Below are 24,495 nucleotides of genomic sequence, written 5' to 3'. Positions count from 1 at the left end.
AGTTGTTTCAGAATCACATGCTGGAAAGGCTATTCTATCCTTTGTAGGAAACCAATGGAATGTAAATGTGAGGGTCTATTTTCAGATTCTTTATTCCATAACTCCTATGCCAGTATCACTTTGAGCAGTGCAACTTTGTATTAAATCGCAAAAAAAAAATCAGGAAACATGAGTTCTCCAATTTGTTCTTTTCTTTCCATATTGTTGGCTATTCTGAATCCCTTGTATGTCCATCTGTATTTTAGCATGAGTTTCCCCATTTTGCAAAAATGTCAACTAAGATTTTGACAGGGACAGTGTTGAATTTGTAGATAAATACTGTTTGAGACAAATGATATCCTAACAATTATCTGCTAATTTGTAAACATGTAGCATCTCTCAGTTTATCTTTCAACATATTTTATAGTTTATTGCATAAATTTTATACTCTTAAGTTTACTCCAAAGTATTTAATTCTTTTTATGCTGTTATAAGTGGAATTGTTCCTGTAATTATTTTCAGATTGTTCATAATATTGTGTAGGAATATAATTGATTGTAATATATTAGTCTTGTTAATTGTTAGTCTTACAATTGTTAATTATAAGTTATAGTGTTATGCTCTTACAAGGGAAATTGTTACTCTAATTATTTTCAGATTGTTCGTAATATTGTGTAGGAATATAATTGTAATATATTAGTCTTGCATACTGCAATTGTGCTGAACTGTTTAGTTTTAATGGTTTAAGTAGGTTCCTTAGGATTTTCTAAATAAAAGATCATATTATCTGCAAATACAATTTTACTTTTTCCTTTCTCCTCTAGATGCCATGTATTTCCTTTTCTTGCTTAACTGTCCTGCTTAGAACTTACAATGAAAAGTTGACTAGCAGTGGCACAAATAGATGGGTATCGCTGTCTTATTCCTAACTGCAGGAGGAAAGCACTGCCTCATCATTAGATACATGCTAACCATTGGGTTTTCACAGATCACCTTTGTCAGGCTGAGGGGTTTCCCTTCTATTTTGATTTTGTCTAGGTATTTGGTTTTGTTTTTTAGATCATGAAGATACAGATTGTGTGAAATGTTTTTCAAGTGTCTATTTAAATGATTATATAGCTTTTATTATTACTTATTACTGTTATGATATATTAGTTCTAATACTGTATATTCTATGGATTCATATTTATTGAATCAACCTTGCATTCCTGAAATTAATCCCACGTGCACAGAAGACTTTATATAGGTTGATAGATTTGGGTTGGCAGTATTTGAGGATTTCTGTGTCTGTAATTATAAGAAATAATGGTCTATAGTTTCTGTACACCTTTGATTTTGCGATCAGGGCCTCTAGAAGGAGTTGGGAGGTGTTCTCTGAAGATGAAGAAACTTTGCCTGTATTTAAGGATGGGAAAAGCCTCAGAGTGGGAGAGGTCTATGGATGAATAGAAAGTGAACACTGTGGAAGTAGAAGAGTCAAAAATAAGTAAGGGTTATATATAAATTTAAAATATTTTTTCTACCAAAAGGATGAGAAATGACTTAAGTCACTTATAGAAATTTTATAAATTTTATAGAAATTTAAAGGAAGATTTGTATGTTTTAAAGATTGTGACTTCGTTAATAACCACCTCTCTAAAAGCATGATATTCTATAGGCATCTGTGATGTTAATACTTCAAAGATATCTGAAATCTAACATACCCAAAGAGACTCATTCATCATCCCCACAAACCTCCCCACAAACCATCCCCACAGTTCTTGGTTTGTTAGAGGTACCACCAGTCTTCTAGTCACTCAAGCCAGAAATCTAGGAATCATTTTGGATTTCCTCCCACCTGACCGATCTTGACAATGTGACTTCTTACTATTTCTGTATTCTGTCAACCTCTCCAGTCACTATGATTAGGACTTAGCTCCAGGGGTTCATTAGTTCTCAAATGAGCAATTTTTAAAGCCCAGCTTTGATCTTTGGTCCCCAGTGGTTCACTCTTCAAACCTATTAATTATCTTTGTTAACTTTTGGAAAGAATGTTTATAAAAACTAGATTTAGGGTACTATTTTATCACATTGTTCAGCAATTTTCTTTCTATTTTCTATGTTTAAGTATGGGAAGAGGTCATACAAAGTTCTACAATGGTTTTATTCTTGACATTAATTTATATTTTATTATTAGTGCATATTAGTGATACAAAGTGAGAATAATTTTGAATATTTTCATCTTGGACTTTAGAATGCATTGCAGTGTAACCTCTTTAGTGAGGATATAAAAGGAGGGATGTGAATCTAAGTTAAGACGCCAAATTTTAACACAGAATTTATTTTTCACAGCCATTTTAGATTCACAGTAAACTTAAGCAGAAAGTACAGAGTTCCTATCACAGGCCTCTTCCCTGCTCGCCCAGCCCCCAGCTATGCCCTGTACCAGCATGGTACATTTGTTGTGATGAACTCAACATCCTAGCTTACATTAAGGTTCATTCATCATGGTGCATATCCTAGGCTCGGGCCCATACCTATGGGTTCAATTGTTTCCCCTATTTTCTTCTAGCAGTTTCAAAGTTTCTAGGTCTTTGATTCATTCTGAACTGACTTTTGTAAAGGGTGAGAGTTAGGGATCTAGTTTTCCTCACATTTGTTCAAGAGGCTGTCTTTTCTCCAATGGATGTTTTTGGTTCCTTTGTCAAGAATCAGATAGCTTGCCAGGCATGGTGGTGCCTGTCTGTTATTCCAGCACTCGGGAGGCTGAGGCAGGAAGATCAGCATGAGTTTGAGGCCAGCCTGAGCTATATAGTGAGTTTGAGGCCAGCCTGAATTATAGCATGAACCCTATTTCAAAAACAAACAACAACAACAACAAAAAGAATCAGATGGCTGTAGCTGTGTGAAATTGTTTCTGTATCCTCCATTCTATTCTCTTGGTCTACATGTCTGTTTTTGTGCCACTACCATGCTGTTTCTGTTACCACAGCTTTGCAGTGTAATTTGAAATCATGTATAATGATGCCTCTAGCCTTGCTCTCTTTTTCTTAGGATTGCTTTGGCTGTTCTAGGGCTACTGTGTATCCATATGAAATTTTTTTCCCAGCTCTGTTGGGAACATCATTGGCAGTTTGATGGGGACTGCCTGAATTTGTGCATTGCTCTTGGTAATATAGCCCTTTTAACAAAATCAATTGTCAGCCCATGAACAAGGGAGATCTTTTAAACTCTCATGTCTCTTTCAATCTCTTTCTTCAGAATTCTATAATTTTCATTATAGAGGTCTTGCACTTTCTTGGATGGTTGATTCCTAGATTTTTGGTTTTGCTGCTATAGTGAGTGGAATTGTTTTCCTGATTTCTTTCACTGCTAGTTCATTATTGGTATATAGAAAAGCTATTGATGATGATGATGATGATGATGATGATGATGATGATGATGATGATGATGATTTTTTTGGTACCAGGGATTGAACTCAGGACGTTTCGCTTGTGAGGCAGGCGACAGAACCACTGAACTAAATTCCTGGCCCACTACTGAGTTTATACCTTGTTACTTTGCTGAATTTATCAGTTATAAGTCTTTTAGTGGAGTCTTTAAGACCTTCCAGTATAGGACCACATCATCTTCAAAGAAAGATAACTTCATGTCTTCTTTTCCTATTTGTATAAATTTCTTTCTCTTATCTAATTGCTCTAACTAAAATTTCCAGGACTATACTGAACAGGAGTGGGGATAGTGGAAATCCTTGCCTCATTCTTGATTTTAGAGGAAATGCTTTCAGTTTTTTCCCCATTCAGAACGATGTTAGCTGGGTGTTTGTCATAATTAATCTTTAATATTGTATTTTGAGACACGATTCTTCAATACCTGGTTTCTTCAGGGCTTTATCATGAAGGAATGCTGAATTTTGTCAAACATTTTTTCTGAATAAATCGTGATGATCATATGATTTTTATTCTTGGTACTATTAACTTGTATACATTGAACCAGAAACATCTGCTTTTTAAATGATTTTGTTTAACATGGATTCTTAAAAACATAACATGATACATTATAATACATCAAATAAGAGTCTACTACAGAATTCTGTCTCTACTCCCCTAAGGCCAACAGCACTCCTACCTACAAAGAAGCAGCACTACAAATAGGATTCAGGTGTCAAGAATGCTAAAATGAACATTATAGGTGGAAAGCCTAGGTGATCGGTGCCTACCCAAAGAATATGGAGACCAAGGATACAAGGAACATTTCCTTCACCACAGTGATTTCTGCAGCAATACCCTGAAAACAATGGGAAAGGGTAACAGATTTGGAAGTCTTTCATCTAAGATTGATAAAATGTCTTTAGGCTGAAAGGAAAACCACAGTGCAGTACAAACACGTTTAACTGTACTGGGCCTTCTACCCTAAGTCACAGCCCAGCCAATGGAGTAATTTACAAAATGCGGAGTCAAGGAACTGAAGATGTTCATCTCTAGAAAAGCTATACCTCTCAAGAGTAGAAGTCACTTGTAGTAGACGATGAAATGAGGCCACATATGTAGTCAAACCAGTCTGGAGAACCAAATGACCGAATTCAAGCCCCAGAGGGCCAGAGACCTAGTCAGTACTAAAGGCTGGGACAGCAGAGGGTTTCTCAAAGTGGCATGCAATCACACCTGGCTGAGTCTGTTAGGGTTGGAAAATGAAGGGGGCAATGAAAACTCAAAGATGGGAGGCAGGACGATACAAAAATTGCTAAAAATAACAGGGTGTGGCTCATCCCTGTAATCCCAGCACTCAGGAGGCCAAGGCAGAAGGATTGGTGTGAGTTTCAGGCCAGCCTGGGCTACATAGTGAGTTCAAGGCCAGCCAGAATTACAAAGACTGTCTCAAAAACAAAACAAACAACTATAAATTCCCACAAATTTGCTAAAAAAAAAAAAAAAAAAAAAAAAAAAAGGCAAAAAGAAGCCAGCTAAAGTGTCTCCAGAATTCTAATAATAAAAAAAGAACCTAACAAGCTAAGTGTAACGACATCAAAGACAATTCCAAATTAATTACCAAAATAGCTATCTTTTCTGAAAAGTTTAAAAAAACACTACCAAAGATGAAAGGAAAGTTAAATACGTAAGGCAATAATGGCGCTGAGTCAATAATTTCACTAAGTTTGAGTCTGCTTAGTCCTAAAGAAGCCTGGCTACCTACGGGCACTCACCTTGCAAACTGTTCACCAGCACACAGACACCCTGAAGCGACGTGCTCCTGAAGAGGTTGACTGCTTTTCTTTACTGACATGAAAACATCCTCGAGTTCCCAAAGCACACTTCACGAGTCCGTCCACCACAGCGCTTCCGCGCCTACCCTCCAGCCTGGAGTGGGCGGCAAAGGGACAGGGACGTCCTTCAGGGCTGGTATCCGGGCTGCCCCGCCCCGCACACACACCGGCTGCTGCCATCTCCTCCCGCCCACCCGTACGGTCCCGTGGCCCGTCAGTCACTTCACCCCCCACCCTCCTAGGGGCCGAAGCCCACAAGGGCCCGTCCCACTCTGCCCGGCCCCACTCACCTCACTCCTTCGCCCGACACAGGCTCACTGGGACGCGCCTCCCGCCAGCGAAGCCTCGGCTAGCGCTGAGTGCACCGCCCCTTTGTGACGCGCAGACCAATCAGGAGCCTGTGCTCACGTTGCCCTTCAATTAGCGGAGTCCGCCACTAAAGCCCGCGGTTGCTGGGACGCGAAGGTAGCGGGAGCCCAACGGGGCGTCGGTTGAAAATGCCCGGATGTGGCGTCGGTGTCTAGCAACGGAGGACGCAGCCTGCACTGCCAGGCATGGCGGAGTCCCTGCATGCTGTGCGCCCAGCGCCCTTCTAGACCCTACACTCCAGGCCTCATACACTCCCTTCCCTGTACTGCAGTCCGCACCGCTCCGCCTTCCTGGCCTCACAGGGAAAGCAGACGCACCGCGCGGCTGGAGACCTGGCGATGAGCTCCAAGCAGTCCCCGATCGTCGGGGGTGGGGTGGGTAAGGGCGGCGTCGAAGACTGTACCGCTTGCCCGCTCTGGGGTGCCGGCTGCCCCGCTGCGGCGTGGACGGCCCGGGCCCGTGATCCCACCTCTGCGGTGCACGGCCCTCCTTACCACGGGACTCAGGCAGAAGCCTGGTCCTGTACCCTGAGCCACCTCAGGCTCCTCCTAGAACCCCGAGGGCTGGCAGCACATTTTTCTCCTTGGTGCTCAGAGCCTGGAAGCGCCTGGGTGCAACCTACAAAACTGAACGTCCCAGTCTGGGCTTTAGAATTTTGTCTTGGCTCCAGTCTAACTGACCGAGTCATTGTTAGCATCACCTGCTACCACCATTGTTCAAGTGCCAGATAGTTTACAAGGGTCTTTAGATCCTCTCTCCCCTTCACCATCCTGCAAGGTTGGTACAGAACTGAACCCTCATCTGACAAAGCTGGAAACAGAAGCTAAGGAAGGCTCAGCACGGTGCCTACTGTGTGAGTGGGGGGGCCAGTTTTGAATCTTGGGCAGAATACAAAAACACAACCCTGTTCCACTATCCTCCCTGCTCCTAGTCTTCAGCCTTATCTGGGAAGTTACGTCACTGCCAAGGTGGTGGTTTATGGAGGCTGAATCAAGAGTAACATGCAGGTTGGGTGTTGTGGCGCATACCTGTAATCCTAGCACTCTAGAGGCTGAGGTAGGAGGCTCGCTGGTGAGTTCGAGACCAGTCTGAACTACACAGCGAGACAAAATAAAACCAAAAAACAAAGTAGCATGAAGAGTGCCACCACAGGAACTTTGCCATACAGTCCCTCTTTCCAAACCTCTCAAAACAGCAACGTATTTTTAATCCTGTCTCCCAAATCCCCTAGAATCAGTCCTAATGACTGAGTAGATTTGCTGACTCCAAAAGAAAAGGTCAATTATTGAAGATAGACTGGACCCTGGTCCCTGGCTCAGAACAGGAAGGTAGATACACAAACACACCTGGGAGAAGCAGGCAACTAGGAAGCACCCTCTCCCACCAGGGACCACTTTCCCAGCAGAGAACTGCTGACCCATCAGAGCTGTACAAAACCTTTGGCTCCGGGTATGGGTAACTACCACACCTATTTTTTTTTTTTTTTTTTTGGTACTGGGGATTGAACCCTGAGCCTTCATACTGTGCTACATCCCCAGGCTGCTTTTTTAAAAATTTTAAGTCAAGGTCTTACCATATTAGGCTCAAACTTGTGATCCTCCTGCCTCAGCCTCTGAGTGCTGGGGTTTCAGCTTCTCAGTCCAATCTTAATGTGCCTGCTCAAGAAAGTTGGTGGTTTCAGAATTGGTGAGGCCAATGCAGCTGGCCTCCAGCATTGTTCCATGGTTAGACTGAATACTCATCAGTGTGATGGCACAACCCAGGAAAGCACAGCTGGGATCGGTGAGCCCTCTGTGTGGCCAGCAGCCAGGAGATGTCTGCCAGTGCACCGTTCAGCAGGACACCGTCTCCATCTTAAGCATCTCCCCTCTGTGCTGTGACCTGGGCTCACCCAGCTGCCTCCACAAGGAAGTGCAAAGCTGTGGGGATGGAAATGGGTTACTCTGAGGGGGAGCCTGCTCTTTCTGTAAGCAGCAAGGAGAAACACCTTAGGCGCTGTGGGCCACCCCAGTGACTGTCCCAGCTTCTCAACTCTGGCAGTTTGTGGGCTGAATGCAGGCAGACAATATGTGAAAGAATGGGCGTGGCTGTGTTCCAAGAACACTATTTACACAGCCAGAAGAAGGCCACTGTTTGCAAACTCTTTCCTTAGAGGACTTGCAGAGGCATCTTTGGAATTTAGTGGAAACCACTTCTTGAAGGCTAAGACTCATGAAGCATCATCTCTCATCCTTCACCTGCCCAGGGCCTAGGTGGGGCTCCCACAGGGCTTCTACCCACTAACACAGACCCTCATCATCTGTGTGGCATTTGCTTGTTGGATTCTGTGGGCAGCTGTGAAAGCTATAAGTAGATTTCTTCTGTAACAAGCCCTAATCTTACTGTGGCCCTAGTGAAATAAAAACCAAGGAACCAGTGTGAAACATTTATTTTTGTTTTGCAGTATTAAGCTTGATTAAAATCAGTGCAAAAAGATACTTAGTACATAGGGTAAAAGGACTAGCTGTTTCAGTATGTGTCTTTTATAATTCAGGTAGGACAATGGGCACATAAGTCAACATCTCTAACTCAAGAATGTAACTGAAGGGTGAGACACAGATATTGGGCAAAATCTACTGGCCTCCAAAAGCATTCAAGGGATCATCAAATATGTTGGACACCTTGTATTTTGATTTTGGTTCAGGCGTAGTCTGTGCAGATTGATTTTTTGGTTTGGTTGTCTTAGTCTGGAGACCAGAGGAGGAGAAGATATCATCTTTGAAGAGAAAAAGAGTTGCTTAATGCCAAGAAAATGGGTACTTTTTAAGACACATCCACATGAACTACCAGAGACTCAATTCTGGTAACAGTGCAAGGTACCAAAACACTAAGACAGAGTCAAGGCTCAGGTCTTGGCCCTGCCTCAGTTCCTGATTAAGTTTTAGGATAGGATGCAAATCACAGTTTCCCTTGGCCACAAAGTGTGTGTATGCATGTGCAGGAAAGGGGAGTGTGACTGGCTCTCTAATGGGACAGTGGACTCATTTCTACCTTCTTTTCACTGTGGGTTTTAAAAGGGCAAAAAGGATGTGTGAGGGGAGTCCAACTTTTGACTCGTTTTCTTGCAGAATTAAAAACACTGATTTGAGGCACCATGGAAAGAATGAAATCTTCATGATTATATCTGTGTAGCATTTCACTGACTCTTAAAACTTGTCTTGGTTATGTACCACATACAGTGATGTTACTGCTAGGATTCTGCCTGACCAAGATTTTGGCATGTGTACATAAAGACAAGTGTAAAAAACCGTGATATTATTTGTATTAGAGAAAATTTAGAACAGCGTAGATCACCATTAACAGGATAAATACATAGTACTTCATAACTACCAAAATCAAGAACTCTATGTACTGACAAGGAAAGATATTTGAAAGGTGACTAAAAGGAACAGCAGAAAAGTAAAGTCTATTCTTATTTTTGAAATATTACCATGTCTGAAAACACACCAAAATCTGAATAATGGTTGAAGCCTCCAAGGCTTTTTCTTTTCACTATTCATACATTCTAAATTGTTTATCACCATAAGCATACGCATTTACATTTCTGGTAATAAAAGATACAAATGAAGTTTCTTCACACTCCTGTGGGACAGTGCACACTTGCTGGGGGAGCAGTTCAATCTGGTGGGGGTGTGCGGCACCAGCCTCAAGGCTAACTTGGGGAAAGGAGGGAGCCTCCAGGAAGAGTACACCCAGCCTCAGCCCAAGTTTACTCAAGGCCATCAGAAACCCCACCTTTATGGCTATGAGGCATCTGGCTTTCCCATTTGCCAAGCACGGGTTGCAGCAAGTGGACAAATCAAAGAACCGAGGGAGATGCCAAGTGGGGAAAACAGTCCTGTTTCCCAAGTTCTGCCCCAGTCTCTGAACCGCCAGCCCTCACTCTCCAGCTGGAACTGATTTAACCAACTCCCTGGCCCCAAGCAGCCCCCTCAGCCTGCACCAGTGCTTGGATCAGTGTGCAACAGAGGGTGCACCACCAAGGCAGAAGTTATATTGTGCTTAAAGGTGGAATTGTGGGCACCTTCATATTCTCCAAAGCCAACCATGCCAACAGGCTGCTTCACCTGAGTGTCCAGGAGGCGGACTTATCCAGCCTCAGGCCGACTCAGGCTCACACAGGAAGCAAGGGCCCAGGCAGGGGTGGTTTCCAGGAAAGGGCCCGACACAGGCCAGGCACCGAGGGCTATCAGTTCTCTATAACCAAGATGGAACACTAGACTTACCCATATCATCATCGAAGATAGACTTAGCTTCCACTTTATTTTTGGACTTTCGTTTTGGTTTTAGGGTCAGGTCAGCGAAGATATCAATGTTATCATCAAGTAAGCTGGGTTCCAAATTTCTCTCCTCTCTCTTTTTTTGTGAAGTTTTAATTGCTTCTATAGCAAATATATCATCCTTATTAAGGCAAAAAAAAAAAAAAAAGCAAAACAACTATATATATATATATATTTTGTTGTTGTTACTAAAAACATTTCATGAGTTCTAGACATGCACACTGCCAGAGTGTTTAGAGACACCTGTCCCTGCCTGGAAGGCGATGCCCAGAGCTGCACTTGGCCTGTAGCAGCTCAGACGGCAGCTCTCTTGTACCCCAGGGAATGCCCTCAACACACTCAGTGTTATCCCAGAACATTCGATCATCTGCTGCCCTGTTTCTGTCTTGTTCCCCTCCCTGAGAGCTCTGAGAAGCAGAGCACCCATCTTCGTTCACCTTGTACCTGGGACCCAGATATTCGACATTGGCCAAGTAGCTCCTACCCAAAACCACAGTGCCTGGGCCTCTGCTAAGCCAGCAGCTCCAGCCAGAGCCTATTTTCCCAGAATCAGAGAATCACCACAAAAGCCACACTCACATACTTCTCACATGCTGCAGCGTGGCATGCAAGGATGCTGATGGCAGCATGGTCCATAAAATAAATCAAACTCTGAAACCAAGACCCAGGGCTGGGGTGTTCATCAGGCGGAGCACTTGCCTAGTGGTTGCAAGGGTCTGGGTTCAATCCCAGCACCGCCTTCCCCCCAAAACCTCAGGAACTGTATCAAAGATTATGGTCAAGAACTACCACCCCTACGTGAAACACACTTCTGAGTAAACTTCAGAGTTATTGATAGGAGATGTGAATCACTAAGCAAGTAGACACTAGGCATGCACAGAACAAGCTCAACACACCCCTGGCTCAAATGAACCATGGAGTATTTGTTACCTCAAAAATATCTTGTGTTTTTGATACAACCTCCTGCTGACTGCTGGGCTTGGGCTCATTCTTGCCTTTCTGATCAGTGAAGAGATCGTCCTCATCATCCAGGAGGGGAAAGGGGTTTGTTTTCTTTGCTGATCTCGGCTTAACAGACTGAAAGAGATCATCATCGCTGCCCACCTCACCGAGGGCGGGAAACAGGGGACTTCTTTCTTTGCCTCCCTCAGCCAGGTGGGCTGAGATCTCCCTGTCCTTCACCTTGGCTTTTGCTCTCTCAGTGAACTGTGATCTTGTGCCCTTGGAAAAGATGTCCTCGGAATCAAACAAGTCAGTCTCATCCCTGGGCTGGCCCAGGGCCATCACAAAGGGGCTCCTGTCCATCGCAGGCACAGGACCGCTTTCCCTAGGTGGAGTGGCAGCAGCCACGGCCTGCTCAGACTTGACTTGCATACTGGTTGCTCTGGGCTGAAGCTGACGGCCACTGGGCAAAGTGGCACCCTCTGCCAACTGTGTGATGGAGCCTCTGGGAACACCTGCATCCTCAGCCTCGCTGGACACTTGGGCAGCCAGCCGCCTGGCCGCACGGGTCTGCGGCCTGCGCTTCCCTCTCACTTTGACACGGCTCTGCAATGCCAAAAACACCACACGTGGACTTGGTGATCAACTAAGTGTGAAAAGCCAGCATAGCAAAGAATCAGCAACTCAAAATACTGCATAGGCGTCTGACCTGTGTCAGTCGAGATACCATCTACTAGACAGGTTATCTATTGAGGAATTCCAAAGGAGTTTGTATATCCTGCTACTCCAACACTCTTTAATACTTTATGTTCTCCATTCTTGGGTCTTTTTGAGGGCAGTTTCAGTTCAGTTTCATGTAAAAAGCCTCAGCGGTTGCTAGAGACCCAGAAGTGGGCCCATGGGTACTCTGTGACTGACAATCTTCTCTTAATTCAAACATGCCTCTTTCCAAACAAGGAATATCAGAAGGACTCCAGTACCGACATCTTCTCAGGCCCCAGGGGCAGGGAAATGTGCAACAGGAAAAAGGTAACCCCAAGTGCTTTCTTCAACAAACATCAAGTACTGAATGAAAAAAATACAGCCCAGAAATCAGAACCCTTAATAGAACTTTGAAACATAATTTGGTGTTTAGTTCTGAGAAAATACAGCCTACTTTGGGCAAAGTTCTTGTCTGTGTCTGTCTACTTCAAGGAAATTTCCTAAGTAATTTTAGGAAGTAGTCACTTTAAACAAACAAGAGTTAACAGAAACTATCAACAAAAGGAAGGATGTTCTTTTTTACCTATGAAAACAGGTTTGGAACCCTTGCATGTATCTGCTAGGGTTAGGTCATCCTAGATCTTGTCGCTAACTCAGAGGCCAGCTAGGACTTTCTAGGGAAGGAATGTGACTGGATAGCAAAAAGAAAGCACATTAACATGGAAGGAACATGTACGGGAGTTTGGAATCCACTGTGACGGCTTTCCTAGCTGGGGAGGAGAGTGCCCCAGGATTTTGGAGTTGGGAGCCCAGGAAATAAGGTGGGAAGTCCTGAGTGAGGCTGCGAGACAGAGGAAGCTTGGCCAGCGGGCAGCGGCCTGCGGGGGTGAAGGGGTGGCACCAGAAGTGACTGCAAGTTGGGGGTGATCCATGAGAAAGCAGCAGACACCAACTGAGGCTAGGGGACTTTTCAACATGGCTACTATGCAAAACATAAATGGGACACTAAAGATATGGAAACAGCAGAACTGGGGAGGTGGAGAGCAACAGGAGGGAGGGAGGCTGAAGGAAGGATGGGGTGTCAGAGCAGGACTATAGTGTGTAACGCATGGACTAGGAAGAGGCAGCCAGGCCGTTCTCTGAGAGCAAAGCTCATACAGAGGTTGCATCACCTTGTTGGCGCTGTGTAAGGTGTCTGCCTGTGCGGGAAGATCAAAGCTCACACCGGCCTCTCCGTGCCCAGGAGCAGCAGGGTGACTGTCCACACCGAGGCTCCTTCCAGGTTCCGAGGAAGGAAGAGCCAACTCTGGAGAAACAGGCTTTGCTCCCAGGACCTGGGGAGGTGCTCCAGGCAACAAGGCCGTGGGGTTAATTGCTAAATTTGCCTGAAGAAGAAAAAGAACAGTCGGTATTTGTTGTTCAACACAGCAGCCTATTATCACCCCTGCCACACACTATGAGACTCAGTGTTTATGATGTAAAATACAAGAGAGGAGAAATCCAGGAAAACCATCTGATCCAGACTAGAATTAGACCAGAATGTAACACACCTGTGCCCATCATGGGGACCAAGAAAAGACGTTAAAGACACACCACACAGAAGCAACAACCAGGAGGGGTGCAGGGTGTGCTGGGGGCAGGGGCAAAGATGAGAAAATGCTTGCAGCAGGTGGAAAAAGTGAAAATCCGAAAACAGGTTTATAGATGCCACAAGGCAGGCAATGATGATTCTGTTATAATTACTTGTATCTTCCCGATCCGAGTGGACAGCTCTTTGGTTTTAAGTGGAGTGAGACCTGGCGAATCCTGTGTGAAATTACATTCAGTTAATGATCTGTGGGGAACAGGGAGCCAAGTGTCTCCTGGCTTACAGTCAAACCTGGGGTCAGATCTGGGGTGGAGCAACACTGTCACTTTCTGCTGATCACACAGTCTCTCCTGAGGCTTCACACTTGCTAGTGTCCCTTGGTTATGCCTTCCTTCCACACGCAGGAGAAAGGCTGTCAGTCATACATGGAGCAGAGGGAGGCACGAAGACCTAGGATTCCTAGGAGCCGCAGTTTGTCAGAACGGGGCCTGGCACTGGCAAATGACCATGCTGGCCATCCCACACAGCAGGTGTCAAAGAGCACGGACTCTCAACGGCCTGGCCTGGTTCTCCAAGCAAGGCATCTGAGCTGTGCGATGAGTGAGTGGTGATATGCCAGCCCTGGGGCCTCCTCATTCCAGAGTTCTGGGAGGAATGCAGAGGGACTGACAGCCACCACCCTGGAAGCGGCCATCAGTGGAATTCACAGTAACTCTAATTTAATTCTACTCCAAGGGAGCATAGAACAGGAGGCTCTGTGCTCGACCTTAGCTCCAGCTTGAAACTGAATCTGGAATCAGATCAGAAAATAATGACTGGATACAGACTGGTGAGACTGCAGTAGAGTGAGGGGAGGAGAGATGAACAGGAATAAAAGATACAGCAAAAAGGACAGGCTCTAGGTACTATGGAGTAGCTCTGGGTCTGCACAGTGGAACTAACCTATACTTAGATGCGATAAGAGCTGGAAATCCTTAAAGATATCTAACCTGCTCAGTTTCTGGTTTCCATATGCTTTTCTCTTTGCTACTTTGGGTGGATTCAGGATGCTTCTGGTTCTTGGAAGAGATAACAGAATGGAATTTTTTTACCACCTTTTTTTCTGGTACCTACAAAAGGAAAAAATGCTGCAGTATATCATGTATCTTAAAAATTTTAAAGAAAAATCATAATTCAAGGAGGAATCTGATTTCTGGATTTTAAAAATTTTCTTCTCCAATGAGGGTTGAGCAGCTCAAAAGTAGCATTTCAGGCCAGGGATTTAGCTCAGTGGTTCCACCGGCTGCCTTGCAAGTGCAAGGTCCCGAGTTCGATCCCCTGTACCAAAAAAAACCCCCCAAAAATAAAAAGTAGCATTTCAGAAAGAGCATTCTGAGGGTTATGGCTTTCCAGGGCTGGGAGTGCAGCTGGTGGTAAAGTGCCTGCCTAACATGCACAAGGCCCCAGCCTTGATGCCCAGAACTACAACAGCAAAGGGGAAAAAAAAAGAAAAGAAAGAGAAGAATGTGTCTTTCACAGCATTCTCTGTGACAGAAATAAAATCTAGTGGGGCAGGAAGGAAAAAACACATGTGGGTTAGAACTCAAATTAGTCTGTACCTGAGAGGCCCTAAAACAAAGTCTCTGGAGCATGTGCAATGATTTTGCAATAAATCAAACATGTTTGTAACGCAGTCAGAGGGCCTGGGCCAGTAACGGTTTTAATGTCAAGTGAGGAAACACAGGATGGGCAACCACATGAGCTGAGATCCCAAACACATGATCCTACCAGAATGTTTGGCTGCTATTTGCATATGATCTGGCACTACAACTCTCTGTTCATTCTTCCTCTGATAACTGGACATTAGTTTCCTCTCTCACATCCCCAGTACAGAGAAAAGGCTGATACCACAGGCTGGATCTTGGCAGAGCTGAAAAGATCCTCATCTTCATCATCACCAAACAGGGTCCCCATGATCGGCTCTGCCAACTGGAACAGACAACTTTCAGATTCAGCCCCCCAAAGGAAAGTGGTTTATATCAAGAGCTGAGTGAGGAGCTGAGATGGAATCTAACAGAGTGACAAAGTGTCACGTGGAGAACTAACCCTGTTTTTTTTGGTGCCAGCAAAAAGGTCAACATCTGGGTCATTGTCCTTTTGGAGCTTGTGACTAAAAAGGAGCTCTTCATCCTGGAAGACACCTGTGCTCTTGGGGCGGGCATCGGGATCAGGACCCTGGGCAAAAGATTGAGAACATGATGACGACATTTCTAAGGATGTAGCATATGAAAATCACATGTGTGCAAAGATGGACACTCCAAGGAGGTCTCCTATAGCTTGCCATATGCTACCAAAGGCTGGCGATGGCCTAAGTGCCCAGCAGCAGGGGTACAACACATTCATACAACAGAACACCCATTCAGAGCTTGTAATCCAAGGATTTTTAAATACATTCATGTGGTGATGCAAACATCACCACTATTTAAGTTTACAGCATTCTCATCACCCTAAAGAAGCCTTGAACCATTCAGTCACTTTCCCTTCCTGCCCGCCCTTTCCTCTCAGCCACAGGTAACCATTCATAGACTTTGGGTCTTCATGGGGTACCATGTGACAAATGGATATGTGTATACAAGTGTGTCCTGACAACGTCAGGGTGATTAGCATTTCCAACTCCTTAAATACTTATCACTTCTTTGTGTCAGAAATTTTAGAACTCCTTTTCTCCAGTTCTTTATAAAATAAAAATAATAAAACAAGTACAGATTGCTGTGCATGGACTACGGCCATACTGTTGTATTGTATCGCATTAGAACTCAACTCTTCCTATTTACTGCACTTTCATATTGGCAAATAATACAGCAGCTTTCCTGTATCCAAGGGGGACATTCCAGGACCCCCATCAGATGCCTGAAACCTTGGAGAGCACTGAACATTTTAATCTCTTTTCCATGCTCAGCACTCAGGAGCTGGTGGGGTATAACTTATAGTTTAAGTTGCAACAGCACAACTAGGCATGAATTCTTTCCTTCATAATTTCACAGGCAGAAAATTTCTTCTTATCATGAAGCTTAGCAACTTGTGCACAGGATTTGGTTTCTCTCCTGAGGCCCAGAACTTTCACCTTTCACTCTGGGGAGGTGCTTTATTGCTTCTCTTCCACATGTCTGAATCACCAGCATCATTCTTTTTGGCTCTGGCACCATGATTATGAAAGTAAGGTTTCCTTACACACGGGCACTACAATGTGGCCAAGATACTAATAGCCTGGTAACCATGAGAGCTAATATGTGACTACTGGGCAGACTGCCTACACAGCGAGGCTACACTGCATGATGAGATGATTCACATCCCAGGCAGACGGATTAGGATGGGGTGAAATTCTGTCACGCTTCTCAGAAAAAGGGACAACATAAACACTGTTCATTTCTGAAATTTACCATTTCACATTTTTAGACTGTAGGATCTTTGGGTAACTGAAACTGTGAAAAGTGAAGCCATGAGTAGAAGGATCACTATCTTTCATGGCATGGATGCGCCTTAAGGGCCCATCCGCAGGGGGTGCACATCTGAGCTGGTCCATCGCTTTGCTCTGGTGCACAATCCTGCTGGGAACATCCAGTACATGTCTGTGTGAACATATCTTCACCTCTCTTGAGATATACACCTAGGCGTGGACTTGCTGGGCTATATGGTAGCTCCACGTTTTAACAACTTTAAGGACGATGACCTGTTTTCCAAAGTGCTTGGACCATTTCACATTCCACTTCCTCTACACCCTGCCAACATCTGTTCATTTTGTTTTCCAGTAACAATCTTCCTGATGGGCACCTGGCTGAGGTTCTGGTTCCCTAATAACTGATGAAGCTGAGTATTTTTTTCATGTGTTTTAGCCATCTGTGTATCTTCTTTGTAGAAATGTGCATTCACAAGTTTTGTCCTTTTTTAAATTGGATTATCTTTTTATGATTGAGCTGTAATTATTTTATGTATTCTAGATGTATACCCCTTATCAAGTACATGATTTAAAATAATTTCTCATGACCATGGGTCATCTTTTTACTGTTTTGATGGTGTCCTTTGAAGTACAATTTTGGCTTTCATTTGAATGCAGTCCATTTTGGCTATTTTTTTCTCCTTTGTGCTTTTGGTATCATATCTGAGAAAGCTCTGCCTAATCCAAGGACATGATGATTTATTTTTACATTCTCTTCCAGGAGTTGCGTAGTTTTAATTCTTACATTTGTATCTATGACTTGTTCTGAGTTTCATTTCTGTGTGTAACAGTCTAGCTTCATTCTTTTGCATGGCGATAACCAGTATCCCAATATCATTTGTTGAAATGAATGCTAGAAGTATGAAGTATACAGATCTGGTCTGACTTCCCTCTCCTACCACTAGCAGCCTTTAACTGGCTAAGGGTCAAAGTATTGCCAGAAGCACCCAGCACAGGCAGGTGTCATTCTAAAACCCTTCCCCAGAGCTTCTGGAGGGAAGTCATTGATCAGATTTCCAAACATCTGAATGACAGGACAGAATCATTCACACTCCGTTCCAAAGGCTAAGATCTCTTCCTTAACTCATGAGAGGACACCACAAAATGAGATTCTTTCATCATCTCTATAGACTCAAACCTATATTCCTTCTGCTCACCTTCCCCACTTCTGTCTGTGGAGCACGGGTGCTGTCTGGATCTTCCATTTTATCCTCTTCCTCATCAAACAAGCTAAGGACAGTTTTAGTTCTACCTGTGGTTCCTTTGTCCAATGGGGTAGCTGGGAAAAACAAATCAGAATGCCTGATGGCTTCCTGGGCAGATGTGGTCAAAAGTCCTTTCTGGAAATGGAAATAATAAGGAGGAAAGGTATGTAATAAATGTAAAAAGTAAAAATCTGATCCTGGCACCTTCCCACCCCTTATGAATTCTATAGCTGTTGCAGTTGCCAGATTCAGGGCACTACAGCTAGTCATATCTACTCCATGTGATGAAACACTGTTGGCTGTGCCAATGAAAAATCTTATACAGACAATCGACAGCCAAAGATAACTTCTCCAAACACTTTAAGGCTGCAGGTCCCTCCTTTCTTTAGGTGATAGGTCATCAGAACCCTGCTGCACACAGGCTCCTTATAAACTAGAAGAAAATTTTAAGTCACAGAGACAACAAATGTCTGTCACTTCTCAGCATTTAACTAATACATTACCTAAGGTCCAAAGGGAACCCTAACTAGCAAAACCAGACATTCAAATTGTAAGGCTATGATTGTATATGCAATTAGAACAATGTCCAAAACAATCCTAACACACAACATTCATATTCCACAGTATCACGATTCAGGTAAGATACTATTGGTCATAAGAACCACTATTACTCTTTGTACACCTAGGAAGGAGACTGACTCCTGATTTCGCCTGTCATGGATTCTGAGGTATACCCCAATTTCAGAATGGCCAAACTGGAACATGCTTTTACGACACAGTATGTAAGTAAGATGGTATCCACTATGTGCAAGGTGGTATGTGAAGTAAAAGATGTAATGCTGAGCAAACAAAGCTCGCTCAGGCCTGAAGAGTGGATACTCAAATGAGGGAGAGGGTACAGGGCAGGCAGGCAGAAGCAAGAGTGGATGGGCTAGGACAGGACAGTGCAGGTCCACACAGGATGGTTTACATGCAGCCACTTGTGGGAGCTGGTCAGTGATGGGGCACAGAGAAAGGCCTGCATCACCAATGCTCCAAGGACCTCACAGAAAAAGTAATGCAGTGTTCTTCTCTCAGGCGCTCGACAGAGTGTCTGGACACACAGTGGATGAGAAGAGTCAGAAAGATAGAAAGAACAGAGATGGACAGCTATTGTGGTTCCTGGACTCTCAGGATGTGGTCAGCGGCATTAGCATAGGGCCCAGTCAGACATGGTCGACCATCAGGAGAAGAGCGCCAGTGCATGAGACGAAAGACACACTTCACCTTGCTCTGCAATTCACAACCAGCATCAACTAGAAATATAAGAATCTGAAACTAGAGTCTTCGTAAAATCAACATCTTAATTCAAGTACAGGTGGGGACGAGAAGAGCTAAAGGAGACAGGAAAATCACAGAGAAGAGAAGCCAGAAAGAGCAAAGATGTGGAGAGAAGACAAGACAGGAGACCAAGAGGAGCACGCTGGAGGGAAGACAAAGCACACACCGACAAGACTCCACGGGACCTTTGTGGCACAGGCAGTGCCTAGGACAGGAACCAAAGCAAGGCTGTGGGAAGGTTTCCCTGAGCCCAGGGGGAGCACAGGCTGCCTTCTCACACTTTCTAGGGCTTTTAAATCTTTCCATATATGAGGCACTGATTTTTTGTGGTGGAAAACAATGTGTGTGTGTGTGTGTGTGTGTGTGTGTGTGTGTGTGAGAGAGAGAGAGAGAGAGAGAGAGAGAGCAACATTCGGGATGCCACTGCATTAGGAAACAAGAGGACAAGGCCCACCTTCTCCAGCTTCTCCGCTGCGCTGATTCCCTGCAGTGCTGAGGGTGTGCGGGGGCTCTCGGCCTTCTGAGCCACAGGTCTCACTCCAAACTGCGGCTCCTTCTCTTCCTCATCGCTGAACAGCAAAGGCAGTGCCTTGTGGGCAGTCTCTTTTTTCTACCAAGAGAAAGGCCAGTGTCTTTCCTAGAACAAACTTTTATTTTCTCTCTAGTAGCTCACGTAAGGTTTTCATCTTATGTGTAGCTGGGAACTCACAGGAGCTTGTAACAGTGGCACCTTTATGTGCTATGACCAGTGGAGGAAATGAGGTCACTGAGGAGTGCCTCTCTGCTTCCTAGCCACCATGAGGTGAACACTTCCTTTACCTCACGCTCCTGCCACAACACCCAGTGCCATGACAGGCCCAAAGCATCTGGGCCAACCAGCCACAAACCAAAACCTCTGAAATCCAGAGCTGGAACAAACCTTTTCTCCTTATTCATGAGTATCTCAGGTTCCTGTATCTGTCACAATGAGGGAAAACTGACCAACACGTGCCCTAACCAGCCACACAAAGGTTAGCAGCACTGCAGGCCCTGGGGCTCAGTCTCCCTTACACAGAGCTTCTTGTTCTAGTACCTGCTTCAGTGGGCTGCCTGACATGGGGAGCCCTTTTCTGCTAGCTCTGCATAATGTGCACATCGACAGTACCCTTAACCAGAGCTTTCCGCATCATGCAAACACGTTCTTCCTGAGGCTCAGTCACCCTGGTGGGCAGCACCACTACTCTGCAGTGGAACTACAACATTTTCCCGGTCTGAGGAAGGAAAAGTACCATGGCTACAGGAGGAGTAGAGGTGGTGGGAGAGCCAAAGAGAGAGCTTCCATTGTCTACATCATCTTCAAATAGGAGGGACACTCTCTGGGTCTTCTTCTGGCTACACGAGAAAACAAAAAGTCACATTCAGGGCAGATGTGATTTAAGAAGAAAAGCGATATCCTTTCTAAGCCACACCTGTAGTAACCACCTGCCCCATCTGTTGACTGTACATAGCTGAGAACAGACAGGAAACACTTCTAACTGGGAACATTCCTCTCTGGCCTGTGTCCTCTTAACCTGGCCCCTGGCCGGTAACTCTCCTCTAGTGTAGGGGCACTAGGCAGGAACCCTGTGGTATCACAGCAGAGGGAGGACAGAGTAGACTGCCTGTGTCGGGCGTGGCCGGGAAGGCTGTGGCCAGCTTGGGGATGTGAGGTTGTGGTCTGAATACTACCTGTTTCACAGTAACTTTACCAAGAGAATTTTCACACCATAAAATCAACCTTGTATGTCAGTGATTTTCTATATACTCAGAATTGTGTGTTATCAAAATGACCTAAGCTCAAGCATTTCTATCACCCTGAACGCAGGCCACTGGCGTCACTCCCCACCCCTTCTCCCCTCAACCCTGGTGGCCAGAGTCTACTTCCTGTCTCCATGGAGTTATGTATTCTGGATACATCCTATCAAGGGAATTATACAATTTATGGTTTTCTGTGGCTGGCTTCTCATGAATACAGTACGTTCTAGGATGATTTACCTCCCAGCAAATATCAGTGCTTCACTCTTTTCACTGGGGGTCATAGTCTACTGCGTGGTTATGCAACATGTGTTTATCCATTCACTGCTGATGGACATGTGGACTTGTCTACACGATGGACTTATTTCTACTTTTTGCCTACTGTAATGCTACAATAAACATTCGTGTGCAAGTTTTTGTATGAACACTTATTTTCATTTCTCTTAGAGATAAGCAGGTTTACTGGGTCACAGGCTAACTCTACACTTAACATTTTGAGGAGATGCCAAGCCATTTTCCAAACTGGTGCTAACATTTCACCTTCCCATCAGCAGTGTATGGGGTTCCAATTCCTCCATGTTCTTGTCAGAGGGGAGTCACCCAGACGGCAAGGGTTCCTGCCACCTGTGGGTCTCACAGCTCTGTGGACATCTGTCCTCTACCAGGACACTTTTCAATCCTGAGCCCATTTTTATGGAAGTGACAAATTTTTAAGTAACCCTGACCAAACTTTACAATGTTTAGGGTACATCAGAGAACACAAAGTACACAAGACAACAACTGTACTTAAACCACTGACAAACTAAGACAAAGAGTATTTCCAGGTTAATAAAAACAATGATGGAGAGAAGACATCAAGGATACAAGAAAACAAGCACTTCCAGCACTGGGAGAAGACTTGGACGTCTGTCGTGACGACCACACACTGCCTGATCTGCACTCCAAACCTTCCCTCGCTACTGCAGACACAGAACCAGTCCTTTCCAGACTATCTCACCTGTCCTTGGCAATGGCAAACAGGTCATCTTCATCGTCCTCCTCAAAGAGGCTGGTCTTCTTCATAGCCACGGCCCACTGGCCCTGGCTGGTTCTAGTGTCACCGAGTTCTCCTGTGGATTTGCTATCAGATGCTGGCTTGGTCTGTGTGTCAGTGATGCTCCACTGGTCCTGAAAACACAACCCACATGTTATACATCAGGAGGTGAGGGGAGCCACTCAGTGGCAGAGCACCTGCCTGCACAGGCCTGGCTCTGCTGCTGCTCCCTAGCACCGCAAGAACAGAACAAAAACCAACAGCGATTCAGATCACGGAACACCAGAGTATTTTACATTTATTGAATTAAGTGATTTTTAAATTAAATATCAAACTCAGTGTATCACTCTTGGAGAAAGGTCATGCCCAAGGCTTTGAACTCAGATCCACTCAGCTGGGTTCTAGGATCTCACAGTCCTTCTCGGGCCTTTTTCTTCCACCACCTGCCACAATCCTTCTCCCTGCTATGGCTCTGTCCTGGGCTGGGACCAGAGACCCTGTCCATTTTAGGGGTTCAAAATCAATTACAAAGGGGATAAGAAGAAAGAGGAATGGAAGTCACAAAGCCAACTCTGGAGAAGAATGCTGTTTGATGTAAAATATCAGGAAGCAGACAGTGAAATGGGTAACAAGCTCTTGCCACACACCTGCCAACTGTCATGATGGAAGCTGCTGGTGACCCTGTACTACAGTGTTGGGATATGGACCTCGGTAAGCATTTAAGGAAATCCCACCAGGCCATGCTGACCCCTGCACACCAAGGCTCTCCCAAGTCCTAGAGTACGTGGCTTTGCAGGGGTCCCCAAGCCAGCACAGGTTCGGCAGAACCTCAGGGCCGACCTTAGGCTGAGTCAGAACCTGCATCTCACAGGGTCTTGGTGGGGCTTCTTCACACACTGAGCTTTGAGAACTCCTCAGAGCAGCCACACTCAACCAGGGCTGCAGGCTAGAAGCCACTGAAGACCTTTAACAAGTTCATGTAAGGAGGCTGTACCCCAAAGCCATTCTAATTCTGAGACCCACCTTCAGCACCCTTTAAGGCTTGCCAGGGACCCAGGGGCAGCTGAGGTTGACAGTCTTTGTTCTAGAGCCTTGATCATCTTTACTCCGGGTTACTTTTTGCTCCCAGCTATAGCTAATATTTTTATTTTCTCCGCACCACTATTATGCTCTGGTAGGATTGAGTCCACTGATGTCTGCCTATCATTATGAGGCAAATCACCACTAACAATGGTAAAAAAATAAAAAATGAATCAAAATTTTATTTGAGAAGAAAACACAATTTAGGTTCTGTCATTTTAAGTTGCTTTCAATAAATATATTAACAAAGCTATGAGTTGTTATCCACCTTATACCATCATAACTGCAAAGATAAAGAACTCAGCTTTTTATTTTATTTATTTAAAAATTGGTTTTCCAGGCCTGGGGATGGAACCCAAGCCTTGTACATTTTAAGCAAACACTCTACACTGAGCTATACCTCCAACCCTCAGGAAGATCTTTAATGCTCAGGATTTTAAATTTAATGAAAGGCTTTTCTGCACAGTTCAATCTGAATAGCAGCTAAATCATACTCACTACTGATTGTGCTGAATTGGAAACAGAAACACTTATATGAGCTGGCCATGCACCAGCCACTCCTACCATGTCGATCTGTCCTTTTAGTTAGTGACACGTAGTTGTCACTAAGCAAGATAGTGGGCAGCTGATGGGGCACAGGACATGTTACCCCGTGGTATGGCACCCTGGCATGGAGTAAACAGAGGCAGCAAGGTCTGACTTTCCCCTCATGCTTCTCCCTTGAAGCAGGTCAGTAAGTGTCCTCCAACTTCCTCTTTACAGGAGGCCACTAGAGGCGCCTCCCTGAATCCAGAGCTAAGGAATCCCCTTATCACTAACATGGAAAGGAACCTGAATACAGAGGCCTGGCTGAATTCCCCCAGTGATGCCCATTAGATCACCCCTCTCTGTCCAATCTCCTTCTCAGCAACTGCCCACACTCATTGGACATAGCGTGAAATACACAAGCTTCCCTGCGTCTCTGGGTCTTCATTTCTAATGGCTCCTGTGTCACCTAAAACTCATCTAAAATAAACCTTATGTTTTCCCCATGCTAATCTATCTGTCTTGTATAGAGCCTCAGCCACAGACTTTGTGATGGGGGAGAAATCTTTCCTCCCCTCCATGACCCAGCTCACCTGAATTAGCATCAAGCAGAGTTTGGGGACTGTCACACATTCTAATTATTTAGAAAAGATTAATCTCTAAATTAACATATCCTATACAGCTTTTTAAAAGAAAAAACCCACAATCTTGTAAATGTCCCATTCAGTGTCCCGGCTAGCTGTAACTCTTCAATCCCATCCAGCAAGACCTCCTCATCTTCAGGCGAAACCACAACTCACCTCCTCGTCGCTGCTAAACAGTAAGGCAGAGGCTTTCTTTTTGGGCTGTTCCAAGGGTTTTACTTTCTCCTGACTCTGAATTTGTGGAGATGGCATTTGTTTCTTAGCAGCAGCAGCCCCAAAAAGATTATCCTAGAAAAACA

At 44.7% G+C, this 24,495-nt stretch overlaps 2 protein-coding genes across 22 annotated transcripts in view; both read right to left on the bottom strand.

The window, feature by feature from the left end:
- Nucleotides 1-7,155, bottom strand: part of Zfand4 (zinc finger AN1-type containing 4) — a 47,293-nt gene extending 40,138 nt beyond the window's left edge. The window contains exons 1-2 of one of the 2 annotated variants that reach the window (XM_087211004.1): nucleotides 5,512-7,155; nucleotides 5,162-5,315 (exon numbers count right to left, since the gene is read on the bottom strand). The gene's annotated coding sequence lies outside the window, so the exon portion shown is untranslated. The remainder of the gene's footprint in view (nucleotides 1-5,161; nucleotides 5,316-5,511) is intronic. The other variant, XM_087211003.1, reaches the window with a different exon arrangement.
- Nucleotides 7,156-7,210: 55 nt separating this feature from the next.
- Washc2c (WASH complex subunit 2C) overlaps nucleotides 7,211-24,495 on the bottom strand; it is a 48,662-nt gene continuing 31,377 nt past the window's right edge. For 10 of the 20 annotated variants that reach the window (XM_087210983.1, XM_087210982.1, XM_087210992.1 and 7 more), the window contains 13 exons: nucleotides 24,353-24,484; nucleotides 21,912-22,081; nucleotides 20,410-20,512; nucleotides 19,596-19,751; nucleotides 17,774-17,956; nucleotides 15,227-15,355; nucleotides 15,029-15,109; nucleotides 14,131-14,250; nucleotides 13,297-13,359; nucleotides 12,726-12,938; nucleotides 10,840-11,457; nucleotides 9,856-10,030; nucleotides 8,003-8,345 (listed from right to left, as the gene is read on the bottom strand). In XM_087210983.1, coding sequence (XP_087067109.1) covers nucleotides 8,203-8,345; nucleotides 9,856-10,030; nucleotides 10,840-11,457; nucleotides 12,726-12,938; nucleotides 13,297-13,359; nucleotides 14,131-14,250; nucleotides 15,029-15,109; nucleotides 15,227-15,355; nucleotides 17,774-17,956; nucleotides 19,596-19,751; nucleotides 20,410-20,512; nucleotides 21,912-22,081; nucleotides 24,353-24,484 — 2,286 coding nt within the window. In that variant the 3' untranslated portion in view covers nucleotides 8,003-8,202. Of the gene's footprint in view, nucleotides 7,246-7,270; nucleotides 7,510-8,002; nucleotides 8,346-9,855; nucleotides 10,031-10,839; nucleotides 11,458-11,602; nucleotides 11,917-12,725; nucleotides 12,939-13,296; nucleotides 13,360-14,130; nucleotides 14,251-15,028; nucleotides 15,110-15,226; nucleotides 15,356-17,773; nucleotides 17,957-19,595; nucleotides 19,752-20,409; nucleotides 20,513-21,911; nucleotides 22,082-24,352; nucleotides 24,485-24,495 lie in introns of those variants that run through there. The other 10 variants (XM_087210991.1, XM_087210989.1, XM_087210997.1 and 7 more) reach the window with 7 other exon arrangements.

Source organism: Heterocephalus glaber, unplaced genomic scaffold, assembly GCF_053883595.1.
Source record: "Heterocephalus glaber isolate CG9 unplaced genomic scaffold, H.glaber_assembly_v1.0 deba00001258, whole genome shotgun sequence".
Taxonomy (NCBI): Eukaryota; Metazoa; Chordata; class Mammalia; order Rodentia; family Bathyergidae; genus Heterocephalus; species Heterocephalus glaber.
This window is presented reverse-complemented; position numbering and strand designations above follow the sequence as displayed.